The 19,544-nt window shown below is 36.8% G+C and overlaps 1 protein-coding gene across 1 annotated transcript; it reads left to right on the top strand.

Moving 5' to 3' along the window:
- Positions 1-5,464: 5,464 nt before the first annotated feature.
- LOC140164587 (uncharacterized) lies at positions 5,465-18,694 on the top strand. Its single transcript, XM_072187900.1, has 10 exons — positions 5,465-5,572; positions 10,218-10,355; positions 10,509-10,595; positions 11,248-11,325; positions 11,839-12,036; positions 12,832-13,219; positions 13,887-14,033; positions 14,841-15,567; positions 15,999-16,220; positions 17,444-18,694. The coding sequence occupies exons 2-10, from the start codon at positions 10,254-10,256 to the stop codon at positions 17,538-17,540; spliced, it is 2,046 nt and encodes a 681-aa protein (XP_072044001.1). The 5' UTR covers positions 5,465-5,572; positions 10,218-10,253; the 3' UTR covers positions 17,541-18,694.
- The last annotated feature ends 850 nt before the right edge of the window (positions 18,695-19,544 follow it).

The raw sequence follows: 19,544 nt of genomic DNA, 5'->3' as shown, positions 1-19,544 counted from the left end.
TTCAAGCTCTGTTTGAATTTGTGGTCCTCAGATTGAGAAAATACTATACCGAATTTTCATTAAAAGTTTGTTATACCAGTAGCCTATATCTTCTAGTACGTCCTGAACATTGGCTTCAGATTTGGGTCATTTGTAATCTCTGTTCTTTATGCTTTCCAGTAATATATACTTTTACATACATGTAATTGGTACATAAAATGGTACAACCATTCATCTCAAAATTTATGTTTTTAGCTATAAAAACAGTATGTCACAAATCATTTCCCGTAAAAATAAAAATCCTTTAAATCCCTGCCTATTCACTAATGTCCTTCAGTAGAGAAAAATATCTTAAGTCCCAACTAGTTCTATTATGTTCTCTATTATTAGTTATTCTTCCATTATCTCCTTTACATACCAAACTCCACCGTTGGGTTCACGCGACAGCAGTGAAGAGGGCCTTCCCATATAACAATTCTTCGAATATAGTACATTTAACGACAACCGGGAACCTCATCATTGAAATACGTGCGAAATACAGTCATGTAGAAAACAGCTTCGTATGTATATAAACTAACGGGCGCTTCCAGATTTCTATGCTTGTATCGACTTATAACGTTTAGTTGATGTATAAAACGGTTCTATTGTGTAAGGCGCTCCATTATTTTAGGATTACTACATCAAAATCCATTTGAGTCGATGAAAGTTTGGAAGCCAGCAAAATTCATTCGTCTCGTATGCAGATGTTAATCGCTACGCACTGGCTTGGTACAATTTACCAAGAGCGCCCGCTTGGAACATCTATCGCTACCGCACTCGGCACATAGACTATAGGCACTTCCGGTTCAGCTTTTCGTTCAGCATGTCGTGGGAATTCCCCGATATGCTGTCATCGTCATGATATTTAGATTGTGATATTATCAGGACTTTTACGACGTTTTTTGCCATTTTCTTCACATTTTGCTTTGGTATACTGGTCAACACTTCAGAATACGAACCAACTGGTCTTGGGTAAGTACACAATTCGTGAAATTTCTCAATATACGTAGTATTGACTGCGACTCGTGACTTTTTCTTGTCGTGATTTGTTCACAAAAATTGAAGAATGAAGCTCTCATATCGAGCGCATCGAGTCGAGCACAAGCATAAAATAAAATACTACTGCTAAATAAAGTCCATAATTCACTTTAAGCTTAGTAATTTTTGCCTTTTTTATTGGTACTTATCAGAATGATTCTAAGTTCAAGGAAGCTTACTGAGGTACGAAAAAGGTTTGCTACTTTAGACAGACTTGCCAGTCATGATCGAGTGCGAGGCTGCGTGCACTACAAATGTCAATGACCAGGGGCGGATTTAGGGGGGCGCAGCCGGCGCGCGCCCCCTCTATTTTTTGACTAGCAACGGGCGCCGGCCTAACTTAAAATACAAAAAATGAAAGAAATTAAAAAAAAATGAACAAATTCGGCCATGAACAGCAAACAATGGGCCAAAACCGTTGAGTTTTCGAGGGGGTAACCCCCTTAACACCATTTTTTCGTCGTCGACCAAAAGGCGCCCCCTCTATCAAAAATTTCTGGATCCGACCCTGATGACAATAAACAATTTTGGCACTTTTTTAAAAGAACTTTAATAGCACTCGTGACTCGGTTTGATAAAAAAAAGTATGGTTTTTTTTGTGACCATTCGATGTCATGCTCAAGATATCAAATCAAATGATCAAGACATGAAACATGAAGCAAACAGAGTGCTGTAGCTAATCGAGTCCACCACATTTAGTCAATTTTTTTGCGAGCGAAAAAGGGGGGGAAGCAATTTTGGTGAGCCAAGAAGGGGGAGGACAAGCGATTTTGGCACACATTCATGGGGCTTAAAAAACGGTACTGAAACGCTTAAATATGCAAATTTTCCTGCTCGCTGCGCTCATTTAAGGTCTGTAAATTGGGATCCCAAAATTTGGCATGCGCAAAGGGGGGGGGGGGCAAAGAATTTTTGGCAGGCCAAGAGGGAGGGGGGCAAGCGGTTTTTTTGGTGATCCGTTTGGAAATTTTTTTGGGGCCGGGGGCTCACTATTATTGCACAGCCCCTATTGTACCCCTACCATTTGCCTGAACCTGAGTCCAAATCTTCAATGTCCGAGTTTTTTATTTTGCATATTTATACAATTTTAAGAATTGTTATAAATAATTAAATTAAAACAAAAGGATACCACCACACCTTGTTCTACGCCTACGTGTCCGGACGACCCAGAAATTTTGGAAAAAATTGTCCTCTACAATTACAAATGAATGCCGACCCAACTTCCATTTTTGGGGGGTTTCTTGGATTTCAAAGTATTGACAGGTTTTGGCAGATTTTGGTAAGGTCTTTCGCCAAAAAAGTAAATAAATAAAAAAGATAAAAGGCCCGACCGAACAACCCTTCTTGAAATGTCCATCTCACCATAAAACAGTTTGTTTGTTTTTGTCACCCATACGATTTCCCTCAAATTTTCAAGTTTAATGCAAAATGTTAATTTGACTGGTGGATTTTAGAAGCTCAATCAATCAACATGATATTAACCGAGTCTGAATCTTTGAAATGATGACTTTGAATCCAGTCTTGAGTTAGAGTCCAGGACTTGAGGCCCACAACAACACTGGAAACCACTTGAGCTGCTTGATCATACTTTTTATGCTGGGATAGGCCACGGTCAGAAATTCTGGCTGCCTTTTTGGGGACTAATTTGCATACAGGTGGGAACTCTTGCTTCCACCACTACCAGAGGTATTTATGTTTCCTGGTTTTCAATCCTGTCATTCCGTCTGTCTGATGTTGCAAGTACAATTTCTCATGACCAGTGCAGTGGCGTAGCTGGGTGGGGAGGGGGCAAATTACCAGTCGGTTTTCGTCACAAAATATGCTAATTTGGTATGTTTTTACATAAATTTGCATGAATTTATTTTCCTATACGCTAGCGAAGTTACGTAATTATCGGATTAACTACCATAGAAATACATGTAGGTGAAAACAATTTTTGAATATACCGCGCTGCACTGATACGTTCACGCGGTACCTCTTCATTGAACCATATCATGCTGATTACTTGCACCTGTAAGATTAGTATCTTTGAAAAGACCAGTATTGTATTCAATCTATGATTGCAGACATACACAGGTGATGAGTGTAACCTGCTTGTAGTGCAGCGATATGTTCAAAATTGTTTTCACCTATTGCTATGGTAATTAATCGATTAATTACGTAACTCGCCAGCATATATTTTTTAATTCTAAATTTTGTGTCCTTGAAATCGCCCCAGTTAAAATGTGGCCAATTTTCAGTTGTTTTTATATTGAGCTATTAAATTTACATACCGGTACATATTTATTTTTTGGCATTTTTAGCCTGCTACGCTAAGTGAAATTTTGAGAACAAAGTACAAAATATGCATTTAAGGTGGTACCACACCCTCTGATCAATTTTGTGACTAATTTTGCAAGGAATCCAATTACTTCAATGGAATTTCGGTGATTCAAGACAAGTGTTTCATTATGTTAAGAAGTGAGGTACAATTTAGCGGTGCCTCTTTTCTTTATCATATTCTCAAGTACTGCTTGTCTTGAGTCACTGAAATTCCGGTGTAGTAACTTGATTCCTTACCCCTATAATATACATGACTTTTGTTACCAGTGTGTTAATATTTTTTGAGAAAAAACAAAAATATGCACAAATTTATCAAGGGGTGTAGTACCACCTTGAACATTTTTATTCACCAATCTTTGCACAAAAACAAGAGGGTGGTTATTTTATAACTGATGCATGCTTCATGCTTGAATCACATTTTGTTCTTTGTTCTCAAAATTACACAAAATGTCTAAGGCAATGTACATATGTAGCCTACAATAATAATCATTGAATCCACAAATTACATTGCTGTACTAGTACTGATTAAATAATTGTTCCATGTAGGAAGGACAATGGACCCTGATTCTGGGGATGACAATGCGTCTGACCAAGATGAGATGTGTACACTCACAGAAGGAGAAGGTCGCACTAGCTTATACTTGAGCAGTCCACTGCAAAGAAGAGTAAGAGTGATTTTCACCAGTAGTCAACTTTCATTTTTTTTTTTCATAGTTTTTTCCATCCACCTGAAAACTTTGCCATTACAATCATCAGCTTTTACAACTTAGTGCTGTAGAAACATATTGAAAGGTGTTTTTTTTACTTTTTATTTTCTATCATGTGCATTGTTCCTGTTGAGCTATGACAGAATCAGATTATCAGATACATGGAAATGTATTCCTTTTTGATTTGCATTATTGTTAAGTGTTTATTAAAGAACAAGCATAGTGATTAAAATATTTCATGATAACAGATTAATTTTGATTAAAGTTTTTAAAACATAGAATATCCAAAAGTGATTAGTGATTATATAGCACAAAGAACTTATTAAATTAACACACTACTTTCAACTTGTCTTTTCAGACACCTGCTGCTAGATCCACAGAGGACAGTCCCACAAAATCAGTAGAATTGTCTTTTCTGACACCGACTACTGGACCCACAGAGGAGAGTCCCACAAAATCAGTTGAATTGTCTTTTCTGACACCGACTACTGGACCCACAGAGGACAGTCCCACAAAATCAGTTGAATTGTCTTTTCTGACACCTGCTACTGGACCCACAGAGGACAGTCCCATAAAATCTACTGGATCCACAAAGGACAGTCCTGCTAAAACAGTAAGCTTTGAGTGTAGGCACAAAGAGTTACCGTATTCATTCCATTAACCGCCCGGATGCCCATTATGGCCGGGTTATGGCCCTATAAGCACCCACCCATTGACCTTAAAACAAGCAAACTGATTGACACAATGATGATGAAGGATGAATATTTTGTGCCTTTTTTACATATTGTCAGTGTCAGCTTAAACAATGTAAAATATAAGTGCCCCACCCAAAATGACTTTGTTAAGTGCCCTACCCAAAATGACTTTGTTAAGTGCCCTTATACGAAAATCGATCACTGGCCACTGCATTTGTTTAAATGAACTTGCACGAAGGGAGAAAAAAGATGATAGATACAGTTATGGCAGAAATTCCCCTGAAAGTAGGAATGTTTTGGCGATGGTAGAAGGTATACAAAAAAATCCATAAAATATAGTCAAAATAATTGCTACTTACAATTTTGGAATTGCTACTCAAATCTGAAAGTGAGTAGCAGTTTTGCTACACAAAAAATAGATGAAAATCGAACACTGATTATATATCATGTACTAAAAGATGTCATTGAAGTTACTTATTTCCACTGTGCTTTTTTCCATTATATTGAAGCATGCTGCAGCAGCAAAGGTCATCCGCAAATATGGTCTACGAAATATGGTCTTATCACCTGCCAAGTCACCCGTCAAAACCAAGTCACCCCACAAAACCAAACCAAAAGGATCGTTAGGATGGGACGACAGGGAGATGGAAGCGCTGGTGCAGCATATATCCTTGCCAGGTCGATACTGGGCTGGTGGTGGAGGGAAGTGGCCTAGTATGAAGTTGAACAATCCATTTTGGGAAGAAGCAGCTGACTTTGTTGCTATGAAATCAGGAAAGCCAATAAGAACTCGTAAGTTAAATAGTGCACATTGTTTCAATAAATTACTTTTCACTGGATTTTAGCTTGGACGTGTAGGTGATTCTGTTGAAGAGCAATATAATAGTGATGAATCATTTCAAATAATAGTTATTCCCATTGTGATATTCCATGTTTACCTTGGATCATTTTAGTCAATACATTCACGGAGGAGACAAAAGTCCAAGTGGTCCAAAATTATTAAAATAGTATAAATCAAACCAGGGGCAGGTCGGCTTTATGTTAAAATAGTCACTTTGGTTCACATTTCAATTTGCCTGTGGTTAATTTCATACCAGCATGCACCTACATGTAATACAGTCAATATTTTTTGTTACATTTCAGTGTGCATTTTTTAAAGCGGATTTCAGTTTAGAAGATTTGTAATAAATTTCTAATGCATCTTGTTATATGTGCCATCTGCCATAACCATACAGGTATAAGCCCATCCACCTATACATAGATTATTTCACTCCAATAATGGGATGTAGGCTTATAACGAGTGAAGAGCTATAGTGCTGGAAATTTCTATCATCTATATGCTGTGGCAGCAGAGCCAATAAATTGAGAGGGGTTCACATTTTTTCATTTTTTCCCCAAAAAATTTCTGTTTCAAGACTCTTTTAGCCCCAAATAAAGATGTATTCTGTTATTTGTTCCAGTGTGCTTGCAAAATAATTTTGGCCCAAAACACATAGTTTTTCATGATAAAAAGTAAGATGTGCAGGCCAATTATGCTTATTGTATTCTAATGATTTTTAGAGCTAGAGGGGACCTCCCCTAGTATGTGAATGTTTTAAGTGTGGAATGGCACTTTTTAACTGATCTTTTCTATATTAGTTCTTTAATGTGAGAGCAAAGCATTGATTTGATCCAAGAACTTTAAGAAATTGCTTTAGCTATGCCCGAGTGCACCATTCTTTCTAGAATGTTTATAAAATAGGTGGTGGGCTTATAGCTGAAGGTGAGCTTATACCTGTGTGGCTATGGTACTGCAAATATTCATGTGATCTGTCAAAACCCTTCACATGTTGTATTTTCCTATTTTGTTCAATAAAGACGAAAACTATTTCTTGATTTTTTCAATCATCTTGCTCGTAACATTTGATGTTGAAGCCACAAGTACAACATGAAAACAGTTCTAATAGGAGTTAAAAATTTAAAATGTCCCCATCGGGGTCACCATGTGAAGCATTATCACAGATGACATCACAAATCACATATAGAAATGTTAAGTGTGGTATCGCAGTTTTGTCTTTGTAAGAATAATGTTAGTTTTGCTTTTGCAGTGCATGAACTAATGCAAATTTTGTCATGTCCCCTTTAGCATCCTCTATAAGGTCCAGAGTGACCAAAAAACTAGCAACTAGTTTCCCAGTAGAAACAGGTGGTGTGGAATTAGCTGAGAAGGCATATGGGTTGAGTATGGCATCGTACCAAGGATTTCCTGAACCAAAAACAACTTCGCTGTCAACATCAACCACACCAACACCGGACTCTGCAAGTCTCAAAAGATCAAGAGCAGCACAAGGATCTACAAATACAAATTTGTCAACATCAAAGTCAACCACACCAATAATGGACACTCCAAATCTGAAAAGATTGAGAACATTACCGGGGTCTACAAATCGTTCAACGTCAACAAGACCAACATCGGACACTCCAAATCGCAGAAGGTTGAGAGCGACACTAGGCTCTACAAATCCGCCTTTGACAAAGTCAAACACCCCAACACCGGACACTACAAATCTCAAAAGGTTGAGAGTAGCACTAGGCACTACAGATTTGCCTGTGTCAAAAGGGACACAAACACCAACAGCAAGAGCTGGCCAAACTGAACAAGCTGTTGCATTGGAGCTCTTACAAAAACTCCCGTGTGAAGACAACATTGCTTTTATTAAGGAGTATTCAAAGAGTTTGGACTTACAGACATTGACAGATGCAACTAATGCAATGTTCCTTGCATTGGCGGAACGAAAGGGAGTGACAAGTAATCCAAAAGATTTTGCTGAGTTATCAGCAAATGCTATGGTACGACTGCAACAAGCTGAAAAGCCAAATGTTATGTACAAGTTTGCCTATTGCTTGGGCGGCAGCAGAGAAGACAACGAGCCCATCATGCCTTTCCACCGCATGCCCTTTGGGTTAATACAGTATCAAGTGGACTTCTTTTTCTGCAAAGACACCAGTGGGGTTTGTCATAATTGGTTTTATTAGTCTTGCATCTTGCATGATCGTAAATTTTGACAATTAACTGCATGCATTTTTAAAGTTATAAACATCGTAATTTGTTTCATAATTGACTAATTCCATTCCAGTTGTTTTCTCTTTTAATTTGATTTTGATTTTACAGTTAAATAAAATAGACTTAAATGGATGATGGAGTAATTGGTCTCTTTAATAGGTCACCATACATATCATAAAAAAGTCAAAAATTATTCGGGGGAAAAACAATTCCAAATACAAGCATTTTGTTTTCTTTGTCTCTTTCTTGTTGTTGTATTGGGCCTACAATTATTCTTTTATTGTGTATACACAATTATTTTTTTGCATTGTGTATAGGATCAGTTGTGATTTATACAATTGTCTGATACTAACAGTTGGTTCTTGATGTTCTTGTTATTATTTCATGTAACAACTAACAATAAATGTACGGTAATTCATGATAACCTCTTATTATTGATCATGTGCAAGCATCAGTGATTGAGTTTTAAGGTGTGCGAGTGCGAGACACCAGCCTTAACAATCGCACGACTGTTATTTTCAAAACTCAACCCCTGAAACATATCAGAGTACCGTACATTTATGGAAACCCATTAGATGCCTGTGATTATCAATGTGACTATATGATCAATATCATTATTGAAATACCCAAAACTGACATTTCACCATTTTTACAGTAAAAATTAAATAGCATTAATGCGGGCCGGTCTATTAAGTTTACCGTTTAAGTGAAAATATGACAATTCTAAAAACAACTCTTCTTTGAACATTTGCTAAATTGATTTTGTTTCACATCTGATTTCTTACATATATGCATATGATTGTCCATGTAGGCATGTATTATTGTAATGAGATTGCACAAGTAAAACATGTACAAAGACCTTTGTTTATGCTTAATATTTTAATAAGGTCAGCATTCCATTGTTCCAAGTTCATCCAGATAATTTGTTTTTTATAACAATTAAAATTGTTTATTAACATGTTCATTCAACATAATGGCTAGGGCTGACAACATATGTTTGTATGTAAATGTGCACCAAGAAATACTGTTTATACTTCCAAGTGAATTTCAGGCCCAACCACTTTTTAATTCTTAAACACAAAGTGGCAAACATATCGGCAGTCATTAAGTTGTGTTGCCATCCGGTAACTATTGGGTGCCAATGAAAAGAGGAGAAAAATTTTGCACGTAAACATCTAAATTATGACCAAAATAATACCAACAAATGGAAATACATGCAATGTATTGAAGTTCTAACTTCAATAAAGTACTGTGTACCACTCATGGTAATTCAATTCTCCTGGAGGGCAACACACTTGTTTACACCAACAAATAATTTGTCTTGCACATACAGAGAAACACTTTTGTCAACCAGTGCCATGTTACATCTTAATTTTTGTTAATTGTTTTAATTAATTTCATTGTATTTTGTTACATTAAATGTATTAAATGTATTCTCACAAATCCATTCTTGTTAATTCTTAAACTACATGTATCATTCTTTAATTCATTGAATTTATTACAGATAATTTCATTCAATGTTTACTTAACGTATTGTTTTCATAACATTTTGTAGATTACTTATAGACAATAAGGTCTGTGTATTATTTATTGATAGAGAAATTGGACAAAATAATGTATGCATGCTGATATGTTGATGTATCCTATGAATAAGAATGTGGCACAAGACATAAATGGACAGGGACTGCAATAAACAGCATGACTGAGCAAATGCATTATTTTCTCAGTTCTTGAGCAAATAATAATACACAGGTTGAACCTATTTTATACGAGCAGATATGAATGCATCCACATTTCAAATGATCCAAATCGTACTCGATGTAAACACATTTGAAAGCACTGCACTGCAACCAAGCAGTGTGCATCAGTGCTTTTCTGATTGGCTACTACATGGAAGTGAATGGATGTGTTTTAGGGGCTGTGCAATAATTATGAGCCCCCGGGGGTGGTAAAATTTCCAAACGGCTCGCCAAAAATGGCTTGCCCCCCCCCCCCTCGGCCCGCCAAAAATTGCTTGCCCCCCCCCCTTGCACTTGCCAAATTTTTTGGATCCCAATTTGCAAACTTTAAATGGTGTATATACATGTTGGGAGCGCAGCGAGCGGGAACATTTGCATATTTAAGCGTTTCCGTACATGTTTTCCTAAGCCTTTTTAGAGCGTTTTATTTAAAAACGCCCAAGAATGTGTGCCAAAATCGCTTGCCCCCTCTCAGCTTGCCAAAATTGCTTGCCCCCCCCTTCGGCTCGTAAAATTTCTTGGCCTCCCCCAATTTTACCCTCCCCAGGGCTCATAATTATTGCACAGCCCCTAGTAAATTTAAATTTCATTTCCGATGGTTTTACTGAACAAAATAATTTTGACACTTTCAAGTCTTTCCTTTAATATGCTTCAGATAAGGACACCAAAGGACTACAGGCACTGGCTCCAAATGATGGAGTGCGAGTTTGGGGAGCGCTTTGTCAAACTTTTCAGAGGACCTATGTGGAGTGGCTTCACCATGGAAGACGATGAGATGAAAGATCCAATGAAGGTAAGTTTGGCAACTGGTTTATCACTGATGATCTATACACATTCCACTGGTACATGTATATCTACATGTATTCAAGTCAAATTATAGTCAATATCATGGCGTTAACTTTTTATCATGGCCTTAACTTTTTGTTACATTCATTTCCTTTTACAGGCTCGTGTAAATGTGGCATCAGTTGCCCATCGGACACTGACTCAAGATTTGGAAAAGTCTGAATATAATACAAAACCAGTTATTCAGGTATTGTTATTAATTTGTAGTATGTTTTTATGTACATAGTATGCTAATACAAGTAACATACATGTATAATCTGTGCTGTGGTTTGTTTTGTGTGTGAAATTCTTAGATATTATTTTGTTCTTTTGGTTAAACAGACATTTAATCTTAAAAGAATTAGAAGACATTGGTAATTGATGACCCCATGCCAATAGTCATATAACTTCATATGATATATTGTAATATAGCAAAGTGAAATTTAAAAACAATGCATATACATGTAGTAATACATGTATAAGTTAGAAATGCATGAGAGGTTCTAATTTTAAACAATGAGTTCTGTTAAATAGTATTTGGTATATTATAGATGGTACATATTTTCAAACATGTAAGTTAGAAATGCATGAGAGGTTCTAATTTTAAACAATGAGTTCTGTCAAATAGTATTTGGTATATTATAGATGGTACATATTTTCAAACATGAACCTTGCTCTTAGAATTTAAGGAGGTTTTGAAATTTGCTACTCTCTTCAAATGAGGTTTATACATTATATTTATAAAATGTTTTATCATAACCCACTTGATACCAGTATTATTAAAGTTCTGAAAAACAATGCAGAGATAAAGAATGATAAAATGGTAAATAATAGCACTTCACTTCTTTATAAAATTGTAGAAAGCAGCACTGAAGAAGCTGAAAGAAGCAAGTCCAGATGGCAACTTTTGGATAAAGATTGATGGTACTGATATTAAGGTGAGTCATAAATATGATGTGATCCAATTAAACAGAGGGTAGCTTGTGATACTGCAATAGAGATATACATGTAAACCATAAACAGATTGGATAACAATAGAAAACAAAATAGTGTCCTAAAAATATGTCCGGTTCAACTCATAAATGGAACAAATTATTATTATTTATATTATGCTGACAATACAGAATTTATATCAGCAGTATCTGGAAAAAAACCTGATTTGCATTCATATTATCAGAGGCGTTAACAGTTATACTAAAGTGATTTAAAACTACTCTGATGCCAATGTTCAAATTCCTTAATGTCCAATACATGTACGGCCCACAACTTATGTGTTCGATGATCAATTATCATGTATTATGTTTGAGTAGATTCATTTTTCTATGTTTAATTTCTGTGTATAAGAAATTAACCAACAAAAAAACAACAAACAAATAAAAAAAAAACTCAACCTGTCTACAATTACTCTCTATTTGAATTAAGAAATTGTTTTCTTTGATATAAAATTATAGCCTGCATTACAAGAGTCTAAAAGACAGGAGTGGAATGGTGATGTTGATATGCTAGATGGGAGCTTGAAGGATTTGAAAGACAAGTATAAGAAGAGAAGGAAACAGGCATCTAGTAAGAGAGTGGATAAAGCGGCTCATCTCGCCAATCTGGAAGATGACAACACATTCCTTTTAAAATATTTGAATACAGTGTCTAAGGTATGTTTTTAAAGGTTGTACCATGGAAAAATTTGAACTGTCATATACTTCAATTACTGATAGCTCATCACAGCACCACTGTATGTGTCCATAAAGGAGTATTTTGTGATCCAGAGCCTCATCCCTCACTTTTCTTAAAAAAGTTGCATTTTTTATGGGAATCTCTGAACACATATTGTTTATGTACAAAATATTTCTTGCAGATTAATTTATTTAACAAAAAATATCAAATTTGAATAAACCAGAATCAAATTACAACACAGTTACCAATGGAGCACTGTAATACACATAACTGAAATTTTTGAGAATAAGTTTTTTTGTGGATAGCTACTGAAAATTACTGATCATACAGGATGCTAGGACCACAAAATACTCCTTTAATTTGTCAATTAAAATGTTTTGCCTGATTACTTTTACAAATTAAGCGTACTGCTAATGATCCAGCGCATATTATTTTAGACAAGGATCTATGCACACAGGCGATGTTCCACACATACATACAAAGACCAACCTAAGATTGATTATCAAGAGACATCTCATATTTTACTCCAGGTGCATGATGTGCAAAAAAGAATGTGGTAATCACCACAGAAATTATGTATCATATCATTGTGGGTTTGTAACACACATTTGCACTTCTCGTATCAAAACTCAAATTTGGGATTAAATTGTTACAATAGTAGGATAGAAAACAGAATATGTACAAATTCTGACCACCTACCTTTAATATTAAGAACATGTTTACCTTCAACTGAAATATCTCATATGTGTTCCTTATTGTCTTTTCTTTTCAAGGAATACGCACAGAAAATTAAGAGTCCGACCACATCACAGGAAAAACTCAAAGATCTGGCGTGGACCATAGTAGAAACCAGCAACCTGCTTAAAACATCAAAGAAGTTAGAAGCAGACTACCTAAATGCACAGAATAAACGTGACCTAAAGGTAGTGCATAAGGGACATGAGAATGAGTATATGGAGTACTTGCGCTTCTTGTTTGCCAAGAAACGGCATGTCGCCACACATGTGCTGGTTGTGATGCTATCGGACGAGCTGCGCAACAAAAAGCCATATGCCCTTCCCGTACAATACTTGCCTTACCACTCCCTGAAAGATGAGGATGTGAGAGATATAACAGATGAGCTGAAGAAAGAAATGAAGAAGTGCAACTTGAACTGTGTTGGTATGTACTAGTTTTAAAAAATGTTCATGTTTGTTGCTATATCTGTATATAAAAATGAGTTATCTTATTGGAACATCAAGATTGATTAAAAAAAAATATAAATGCCAGGTGTCCCTCCTGTCATTCTTATTCCTGTTATATTTTATTAAGAATTGGCAAATTTTATGTCTGTTGGTGGGGGCAGATGCAGGGGCAGATGAAAGTTTTTGAAAGGAGTAGCCCCTCATGGAAGTTCATCCAAATGCGGCTTTATTTACACGTAGCAGCTCTGGTGGAGGCAGAAAATTTAGAAAGATTTGCTCAAAATCATCAATAAACATTTCTCCCTTTTTAATGGGTGAGGCAGCCACCCCTGGATCTGCACCTACAAACATATCCCATGCACCTATGATATGCTATGCCTCTGAAATTACTACAGATTTGTTATCTACTTGTATAATAATAAGAATGTTCTAGATTGAGGGCTGAATAAATTACTTTGCAGTGGAATAACAAATTAGAGATCTAGTGGATGAAATGTGTATACATTGTATATGTAATTAAGTGCAGTGCAAATGCCGTTTTGATGTTTTCTTATGCTTCATGTTTTAACATTATTCAGTAATTAATCTTTTTCAATATTTAGTATTCTCCTTAATATTATTTCATGTCTTTATTTGACTTCTAGGCACTGTCACTGATGGAGAATTTGCTACACTCAGAGCAAAGGGCACCAAGAGACCAGTGCATATCGCACAAGTTATCTCGAATGTGAGGAAGCAAGTCAACCAGATGCGCCAGAAAACACTTCTCCAAATGTTAACCAAGACTGGAGGTATGACCTGCTTCTTTTGTAAAACATGAAATTAACCATGTAAAAAATCATTGTATTTTACGTACTATGAAAATCCAAAATATTAATTTCTTATGTGATGCGATCAAGCAAAATCAGTCGGAACTCGGAAATATTAAATTTCAGTTCCTTATAGGATAGTAAAAAGCATTTACAAAGCTGCATTTTGCAGGAAACCCATTGAAATTGAACACTTCCAAAGATATAAGCAATTAAAAACAACAATAAACAAAAGGAAATTTTTCCTTAGTTTAGCTATATCTCAAAATCAATATTTCTGAATTCCGACTGATTTTGCTTGATCGTATCACATACGTGAAATGTTTGATAATTCATTTTCCTATATATAATCTACCCTTTGATATTCCAATGTAATTGAGCACCTTTTGAACAGTTAATTGCACGTTCAATTTACCTGGTGTAGCGGAGAAAAATGTTCCCCATTTTGGACAAGCAGCTAGACAAATTTGAGCTTGTATAGAATTTTTATTTTACAAAGTAAACATATCATATTAACATCACCTTAGTAATGACTTTGCTACTAAAAAGTTGCTATACACGTTTTTCAAAGTAAATCAAACCCTGGTTAATTGATTTATTCTGGACACAAATATTTGAAAGAAGCTATAAACTTAGTACAATTTGTTTTTGCCAACAAATAAATAATGTTGTGTGCCTTTGCAAGATAGAGAATTCAGTAATGATGTTTTTTGTGTTAAATAATTGAACAAGCTGCAAATGTCTCTTTATGTTATCTTTTAACCATACCTCTGTTTCTTCTTTTAACAGAAAATGCTGATGGTACACCGATGGTTAACAAAGAAAGTGCAGTGCCTGCAGCAATAATTGACCAGATTGCCAGGCTGGTTGAAGGGGGCAATACTATGAGATCGGCATTGGAGATTGTGAGAAGCCAGCTGGTGCCGCCAAATGATGAAGGTGTCCACGAATACCAAATGAGTACGTGGAGACCACATTGCCGTGAAGACCTTACAGAATTAATGAAGACGATTGTGGCAACATACACTTATAGGCAGAGGCTGAATGAGTATGTTGCAAGTGGTGTGGATTTCCGCAATTACTTGTACGTTCCAGAGGTGGACGAAATCACCGGGAAAGTTCATCACCACAGGGAAGACCACAACCACTTGCACAAGCGCATCACCAAACATACCAGAGATGGGCGCAATGAAAAACTTGTTCTCTCAAGGTTCAGCGAGGCAATGAAAGATGGCAGGATGTCATACTACGCCCTCATTGGAAAAAGAAAGCAATCCGTCAAGGACTCCGAGGAGTTCCTGTCTCATTCCGTGGCCAGTTTCTTCAGAGAGAAGAATTATTTCACTGAGGCGGAATTTGTCCAAGTATTCGCAGACTGGCACGAAGCTACGGATGGCCGCGGAATGAGTCAGGAAGAGAGGAAGGCCGCCAATGAGAGGCTTAGGGATTACATCCTCCATGAATGGACGCCATGGTGGTCCGAAGACTGTGATTTGTCACATGTTGACATAAACAGGTATATATTGACATTTAAGATTGTGTATCTTCATCAGCCAGTTGGGTTGGTATTTTTATAAACTTTTGTGGCCAACATAATTTCACAAACAGTTCTAAATTATTCTTGCCAGTCAAACGGCCACTAGTACTTGTCTCCTGCAATCCCCTGACAACCCCTTCAGGCAAAGCACACCACCACTTGCCTGTGGTTGGGTGTTTAGAACAGTGTACATCCCTGTTTGACTCACACTGTTAGTATAGTAACATGACTCAACGCAATCTGAAAATTGCCCAGATGCATTAAACAGGGTTGATTCTACTGTCAAATAATAAAAAACCTGATGCCTCCTTCAGATATAATAACAGTGATGGTATGAGACAGCACATTGAAAAAATCGCTATATAAATTAATTTTTTTGTATGTACTCCCATTTTTTTACTCAATTTCAGACCGCTTGATACCGTGTGTGGCTTGAGCCGAGAAACTTTCATTGGGGTGACTGGGAACATCGATAGTCAGGAGTTGCGCCGCACTGAAGGTAAACAGCCAGAGCATCCCAGGAGCTCCACCACCGATGATGTGGAATGCTTTTTCTCCCTATCTCACAGGAAACAACATGGCCAACACCCTACACACAAGAAGTGGAAATACAGCTGGCAGAGGCTTATTTGGTAGGTTTGGAAAAAAGAAATGCATGTAAACCCTATCTTCCTCTTGTAAAATTGAGTGCTTATTTCAGATACTACCACAAAATTAGAGGAGAACCGGGACTCGACGGCCATCTTGATACAGGCAAAAATCATGGGTATTCGGGTTCCATAGGAATGCGATCAAGGCAATCATTGTCATGCAAGTGCAACATGGATGATTTGCGCATTTGACAGATGCACTTGATGAGACCTGCACATGATACCAAGAAACTTCAGATGAGACGCAGAATTGTTTTTTGGGGGGTACTCAAGTTTGGTTTTGGTAGGGACGTGCCGCTGAGAATTTGGAAGTGGACCCATAAATATACCAATTTTTCAAGAAATTTGGACCCATTGATATTCCAAAAGTCAAAATTTTCGGCCGAATTTAACCCAAATTGTCTTAGTTTTTACAAATTTTCGCAAAATTTTGAAAATTGTGGCTATTTTCCAAAAAAATTGGGCTATTTTCCGAAAAAATTCATATACCAAAATAGGCTTTGAAAAAGGGGTCATTGATATACCAAAAGGCCGAAAATGCTACCCATATTTGCGGCACGTCCCCGTACGGTCATTTGTACTGAGCACCCCCCCCGGGCATGATTATATGAAATGAAATGAACAAATTCAGTCCATCTTCTTAACCCCGTTCAACAACACCAGGACAGTTGGCCCTTAAAATAAGATTGTTGGATTGGCGTAACCCGACCGACCTTAAAAATAGGACCGACCCTAGAATTTTCTTATTTTTGCCAAAAATTAACAAAATTTTAAAAAATTTTTAAAAAAAAAGAAAGAAAAAAAGTTCCAAAGGCCTTTATCATACGCAATTTTACAGCTTAAAATGTGTGTAAAAAATAATTTAAAAACAAATTGCCAACCGACCTACCCTCGTTTGTAATATCTTACACCAATCAAACAATTTTTTTAGGCCTTATCTGAAATTAATGTTTGTAGGTTAAAATAAACAAAATGAAACAAATGTGTTACTTTGTGAAATAGAAGTATAGAATCAGGTACATATACTAGTGGAATCAGGTGTGTCCAGGTTTTTACCCATAACGGCAGGTTGAGAGGCTAGTGCAATTGTTGGCACTCTGAAAGCGGGGGCAAGCATTTTTTTGGGCATATGGTTTTGAAATTTAACCCCCGCTGATACTTATTCCATAGCTCCTTACAAGTTATACTGTACCTTCTTTTTACAGGGAATTCAGTAACCGTCTTGATCCAGATCTGCCTTTTTGGTATTGGACACTGAACGAGCGTTTCAGTCTTGGTGAGCAGCTACGGTCATTTGACTAGCCAAGTGAGAAAAAACAGAGGTTGCATCGCCTCAAGCACAAAGCCAGGGAGGATTGCTCCATAATGGTGCCAGGACGTTCCCATTTACCAGCTAGACACAAGCGGTCCATACGTGATGACGTTTACAACTTTGATGTTGGCATTCCAGATGTACCAATTGAGCAGTTCCAGGAACATGTGAAAAATATTCTAGACCAGTGAAAGTAACTGATTTAAGTGCCTGGGTTGCTGATTAGGTTGATTATGGTACCAGTTTGTAAAGCCATGTACAATTTTCATCAAAATTGTTATTTCTTCAGGGCTCAGTCACCCATAATTGCACAGTATTTTTGTGGGACCTGAGACCGAGCCTACATGTATATCTTTAATGCAAAAATTTTCATATGATGATCAGCTTTTCCGACCAGCTGCATACACTTTAAGTACATTAGATTTATAAAGATTACTTAGATGACTGATGAATTTCAAAAATGTCAATTTTTAAGAATTTGCCATAAAATTTGTGTTATATCGCAAATTTCAAACAATATAAGTTATTGGATATCATATTTCTCTTATTCAAAATTATACTTCAAAATAAGTTTTAAAATACTGTGCAAAGGTGGGTGACCGAGCCCTTCATGCTGAAATGATATAGTAATAACTGTCAGTAAAGGTTTCTATACATTTAAGCCAAAATTACAAGGTGAATTGGAAGAAACCCATGCCGTTTTTTGGTCACCAGCACTGCTACAAGTTGAAGCCCAATTCAAATACATGTAGCTAATTTATCTACTTTAAGTCGCAGAATTAGAGGAGAACCGGGACTCGCCTGCCATCTCGATACAGGCAGGCATGTGGAGCAAAAATTAGGCGCATTTGAGAGATGCACTTGATGCGACCTGCATGCGAGTACCGAGACGCTTCAGATGAGACGCAGTATTGCTTTTGTTTGTCTTTGCGCACTGTTGGCAAGGACCCGATGTTTGAAAAAAATGTACTTAATACTATAAGATCGTACATTATGCCTTTAACTCCCAAAATTAACTGCTGCATGTGAACTAGCAAATAACAAAAGCGGGTACCAGTTGGTAGAACTTGATTGTAGGTGTAAAGCGTCATATCGAGGATTGAGAGCCAGAAAGCCGCAAGTCACAATCACGGTACCCTCGAAATGATACAGTCTCAAGGCACTGTAGAAGATACACTCCATTAATCATGACAAAATTCAATACACTGTAGAAAACAAAAGACATTGTGGAGGAAAAACTTTATGCTCATCATAGCGGGTTACGGCTGGTCATAGCGGGTTACGGCTTTCTGGTTCTGAACCCTCGATATGGATTTAAAAATCAGGAGTTTTTAGCGAAAAGGGTTCCACACAGGTCAAAGCAGAAAACATCATCAATTTTATGAATTTTTTTAGCTAAACCCCCAAAAATAGTTTGCACATTGTTACACAGCGAGATGTTCCCATTCAGTTCTATCACTTGTGACCTACTTACTATACTAAAATGCAGAAAACCTTTGACGGCGCGTATTGTAAGGATACATCAGCGTATTTACTGCGTTACACGCACTTGTCTCTGATTGGCTGCTGAGGCGATCTGTTGTTGCCGAGTTGAAATTTATGAATGAACTGTGCGTTGTTAGCGCAAAATTTGCAACATCACGGTAGTCACGCTCGTCAAAGGTTTTCTGCATTTTAGTATATGCTTCTTTGTTAACAAAATGTCCCCCATAGTGCAAACTATTCTCTTCAAACTATCAATAGTTTTGCTTGGTGGTTCCTGTTCAATGTGCAGAGGTTATCACTGAGGATGTGTTGTGTTTTATGGAAGGACTGAGCTGGTGAATTTTGAAGAAAAGTAGACAAGAAAGGCCAAAGAAATAGTCATGGAGAGTAACATGTTAATGAGATTCACTTAAAACTTTACCGTGCATGAACTGTATACTGTATTTCCTTTATTAAATGCCCCCATCAATTTCCCGCAAAAATAAATAAATTTAAAAGGCCTTGCAAAT

This window comes from Amphiura filiformis, chromosome 11 (assembly GCF_039555335.1).
Source record: "Amphiura filiformis chromosome 11, Afil_fr2py, whole genome shotgun sequence".
Lineage (NCBI taxonomy): Eukaryota > Metazoa > Echinodermata > Ophiuroidea > Amphilepidida > Amphiuridae > Amphiura > Amphiura filiformis.
Note: the sequence above shows the minus strand (reverse complement) of the source record. Positions and strands in the feature narration are given on the sequence as shown.

What these genes read in the sequence shown, in the direction of transcription:
- LOC140164587 (XM_072187900.1), top strand. Translation starts at nt 10,254, where the DNA reads ATGATGGAGTGCGAGTTTGGGGAGCGCTTTGTCAAACTTTTCAGAGGA. An exon ending in TTGATGGTACTGATATTAAG is followed by an intron (nt 11,326 to 11,838) that starts GTGAGTCATAAA and finishes ATAAAATTATAG; the next exon opens with CCTGCATTACAAGAGTCTAA. An exon ending in GTGCAACTTGAACTGTGTTG is followed by an intron (nt 13,220 to 13,886) that starts GTATGTACTAGT and finishes TTTGACTTCTAG; the next exon opens with GCACTGTCACTGATGGAGAA.